Source organism: Garra rufa, chromosome 24 (genome assembly GCF_049309525.1).
Source record: "Garra rufa chromosome 24, GarRuf1.0, whole genome shotgun sequence".
Taxonomy (NCBI): domain Eukaryota; kingdom Metazoa; phylum Chordata; class Actinopteri; order Cypriniformes; family Cyprinidae; genus Garra; species Garra rufa.
The window spans coordinates 24,158,945-24,163,481 of record NC_133384.1 but is presented as its reverse complement, the minus strand read 5'-3'; the positions used below and the strand labels follow the sequence as shown (position 1 = coordinate 24,163,481).

The window sequence follows — 4,537 nt, the reverse complement described above, 5'->3', positions numbered from 1 at the left end:
AGGTGTTTGCAGCAATCAGATCAGTGGGAAATAAGGACCAGGTGAATGCAGAGATTAGTGCAGTGGCTTATGGGGATTGCAGTCCATGAAGTGTGGTGCAAGAGTTCATGTTGACAGGGAAGACCAGATACGTTACAGCAGTGCTCACTTCAGCGAAGACGATTAGCCTACATCCCCAACCAAGGAGGAAAAATCAAAAAACGGATTTTAAAGAGTTCTGCTGTACCAGTACCACGGGCAAGCTCTATTTACTTACTTTATGTCGCATACGACAGGTTCATTTTGAAATAACGTCGGTTTTTAGGCTAACGTTACACTGAGAATATTCTAACCGGGGCAGTGATAACATCAACAATAATCGACTGTCTATGTGGTGAGAAAATCGGCAAATGTCATAACTAATGAATTTAAATGAATCTTTATAACACAACAAAATATGATGCTTTGCTATATTTGTTATTGTCTGTAACTTTGCGGAACGTGTGTCGGTATCATCGTGTTTATAAGTGTGCTTGAAGTCACATACAGGTAGGTCTAAACCAGGTATCTCCAACTCCGGTCATCATGAGCTACATTCCTGCAGCTCGATGTTTTCCTATGACAGGACACCTTTCTCAAATGAGACATTCTGTACAAGCCTGCTAATTACCCGTTGATTTGAGTCAGGAGTGTTGCATCAGAGAAAAACTTAAAAACATGTTATTTTCCACATACTGTACATTATTGTTGCTCCTCTCTGCCCTCCCTTTCTGAAACGCTTTGATTTCCACAAAACTCACTGTTGATGGAAACCCAGGTGTTCTCTGATTGGTCAGCTATCCGTGCTTTGGAATTGGCCGGATACCTCAAGCGTGTGTTGGAAATGTTACACCCCTAACCATGTTGTGATACCATTTCTTGGCGCATCAAGACAGAAATGATAAAACCCATTATAAACTAGGCATTTGTTGCTTACGTGCAAACTCGTGTTTGAAAAGTCAGTACTGCATTCTTTAAATATGAAAACGTACTTGCAGGCCATCAGTCAGATGCACAGACTGTTCATGCAACATTGTGATTGGCCCACTTTATGGGCATAAGGAGCTCCAGGTGTGTGTTCCTGTTGTGTATGCACTTCGATGGATTAAATGCAGAGCACAATTCACCATACTTGACTGTTTCTCTTTCAACTGGTGCAAAACTATTTCCTATTCCTAAAGTGTAATTATAATATTACTAAAGTTTTTTTACAGAAAAAGTTTAGTGATTTATGAGTGAACATCCTGTGACAGTCAGTTTTGGGTTGTTTTCCATTTAAAAGATCAGTGGAAAATCCCATTAATAAACTGCCCCTAAATAAAAACTCAGAAGTTTATTTTTTTTATTTGATAGTTAAATCGGGAGTTTTTTTCTCTTATTTTCCCTCATCTCTTTGAATTCAATTTGATGATTTTTATCCCCTAGGATATATAAAATAGTAGAGATCATTCTATATAGATTTCCTAAACACTATCATTAGATTATCTGGATTTTTTTTTTTTTTTTTAATTAATTGTATAAAGGCCAACTTAAACACTGTTCCAGGATCGGGTTTGGACACCATGGTATAGGATCTAGCATACAAGCATTAGATATCTACATGTTATGATGCCAATTGCTTTGTGCCATTAAACTGGGGTTAACGTTTATTTCTTTGTTTTTCCACCGTAGACCTAACAGCACTGAAAGAGGAGAAGGAAGTACTGAATGAAACCGAAGAGAAAGATCAGTTTGAGAATCTTCATAATTTTGTATCTGGAGATAAATCTGTTTGTTCCTTAGAGTCTGCAAATACTTCTAAACAAAAAAGAGCACAAAATACAGGAACTAGGAGTAATTTCACTTGCTTTCAGTGTGGACACAGTTTCACTCGAAAAGAAAACCTTAACAGGCACACGAGAGTTCACACTGGAGAGAAGCCTTACACATGCAAACAGTGTGGAAAAAGTTTCAGTCAAAAAGGAAACCTTAACATTCACATGAGAGTTCACACTGGAGAGAAGCCTTACACCTGGAGAAAATGTGGAAAAAGTTTCTGCAGAAAATTAAAACTTAAAAACCACATGTGTATTCACACTTTGGAGAGCCTTTTTAACTGCCAACAGTGTGGAGAAAATTTCACTCGTAAAGAAAGCCTTAACCAACACATGAGAATTCACACTGGAGAGAAGCCTTACACGTGCGAACAGTGTGGAAAGAGTTTCGCTCGTAAAGAAAACCTTAACATACACATGAGAATTCACACTGGAGAGAAGCCTTACACGTGCAAACAGTGTGGAAAGAGTTTCGCTCGTGAAGAAAACCTTAACACACACATGAGAATTCACACTGGAGAGAAGCCTTACACGTGCAAACAGTGTGGAAAAAGTTTCACTCGTAAAGGATGCCTTAACAGACACATGGGAATTCACACTGGAGAGAAGCCTTCTACATGCAAACAGTGTGGAAAAAGTTTCACTCGTAAAGGATGCCTTAACAGACACATGGGAATTCACACTGGAGAGAAGCCTTCTACATGCAAACTGTGTGGAAAGAGTTTCACTCAAAAAGGATACCTTAACAGACACATGAGAGTTCACACTGGAGAGAAGCCTTACACGTGCCAACAGTGTGGAAAGAGTTTCATTCAAAAAGTAAGCCTTGGCAAGCACATGAAGATTCATAATCAAAAGAAGCCTTATTAAGGGTTTCAAATGGAATCCTATACAGGGCTTCTACAATGAAAATCTAATTCACATTTTAAAGCAATGTGTTTTGTCCATGGTACACTTTACCGTGTCAACTTGAAATATGGACTATGGACAAATGGACTACAGTGTAAGAACTTCACATTTGAAGGTCATGAATTGAAGAGAGATCTCACAGGAAGTGCACTGTTTTTTGGTTGAAGCATATAAAAGGACACTTAGCATTTTAACATCAGTGTGTATGGATTTAATTTGCACACATCAGTTACTTGCTCGTTTCTACTACCAACATTGGCGGTTTTGAGGAAGGCTTTAATAATCATATTTTGGAACCATTCCTAAAGGACTGTATTAGGAATTGTCTTATAGGATTGTCTTGTAGACCTTTTTTCTGACCGCGGAAGTCACGCCTGACTAAATTTTTAGCATTTCCGGTCTTCTATGTCTCATGTCAAAGTAGCGTATAATCCGAGCTGTTAATCTAATGTTAAACCTAAAAAAAAAAAAAAAAAAAAAACACATGGCTCCCTAGCACCATCTCTTTGCCATGTCGCAATGACCGTCATTTGTCAGTGCCTCAATTTAGGTTTAAACTTTATTGTAAAACAATCGTTTAAAAAACTGTTACAAATTATTGTCCTATTTGTCTTACAAAAAAAGAAACAAGAGTAATAATTATAGTCGGGTATACGTACATATGTCACGCCGGGGGCGTAACAAGAATACTTTGATATTACTAAAAGACTGTTAACCAACCAATTGCCGACTACGCCACCTGGATTTTGTTACTGAGATCCAGGACCCAATTTGTGGTTACGAATTTAGCTTAGTAGGACTCAACTTCAACACTGAGGGCAAGGCATCACAGACACTCAAGGGATAGATTGTATTACAAACACTTTATTTCCATTAAAAATATGAATTAAAAACAGCATAGAGGAAGAATGCTTTGCAAGAGAAATGCAGTCCATACGCCATCTTTAAGCAGTCCACACGTAATGTCTTTCTGGTCCCAAGCAACAGTCACAATTTAGTCCCACTGCAGCAGGTACTCCACAAAGCGCCCCACCACTAAAAGAATAAAACAGAACACTGCCAGTATCTCTAGACCACTTCACACATACACATTACTAATACTCTCGTGCATATAATACACCACAATCCACTCCAAACCAGTGCCACAGCACACAAAAAAGGGAAAAGAATTAGTGTTTATAAGCTAGGATATTGGCAATGCCTTTGTTAAGTCCTCATTTACAAACTTTGAATGCTGTGGAGTAAACACAGGTCTTCATCTGTTACACTGCGGTTGCTGGATGATCAAATACTAAAAAGGGTACTCACAATATGACTGGGCAGCCATATGCTACCCAGTCCCATTCAAATCCAGCGTTGTACACTCGGCACTCTCCGTCTGTGTCGTGCTTTCTTGCTCCTAGCCGCACCTCTGTTCAGCTCCCGGCCTTTCGTCTGTTATCGTCACTGCCACGGCAACCACTCGTGGACTGGAACTCTCACGCTGACATCCACCGAGCCATGCACCCCTTTAGCATTCCCGCATGGTTTTTTCCGACAGGCTTGATTCATGCCGACGCCTGCGCACTGCAGCTCTACCGGTTTACCACACGAGATTGAGCGTAACAAACGAGCTCCTCTCCTGGTCTCAATAGTGCGCTCTTAAAGGGCAACAGTCTCCGCCCCATCACGACCAGCGTATCACATTGGACTGATAGTCTATTAAACAATTATATAATTAAACAAACAATATACGAAAATACATACATGTAAAATAAACAATGTTTCAACAATTTAATACCCTAACACATACAAAG

At 39.4% G+C, this 4,537-nt stretch overlaps 1 protein-coding gene across 1 annotated transcript; it reads left to right on the top strand.

Annotated features, from left to right (window-relative positions):
- Window positions 1–784: 784 nt before the first annotated feature.
- Window positions 785–3,143, top strand: LOC141300248 (uncharacterized). Its single transcript, XM_073830572.1, has 2 exons — window positions 785–851; window positions 1,801–3,143. The coding sequence occupies exons 1-2, from the start codon at window positions 785–787 to the stop codon at window positions 2,700–2,702; spliced, it is 969 nt and encodes a 322-aa protein (XP_073686673.1). The 3' UTR covers window positions 2,703–3,143.
- The last annotated feature ends 1,394 nt before the right edge of the window (window positions 3,144–4,537 follow it).

Excerpts from the sequence above, each read along its gene's own strand:
- LOC141300248 (XM_073830572.1), top strand. The coding sequence starts at position 785 with ATGGAAACCCAGGTGTTCTCTGATTGGTCAGCTATCCGTGCTTTGGAA. Across the intron at positions 852-1,800 it reads ATTGGCCGGATACCTCAAGC|AGTCTGCAAATACTTCTAAA; the intron begins GTGTGTTGGAAA and ends TTTGTTCCTTAG.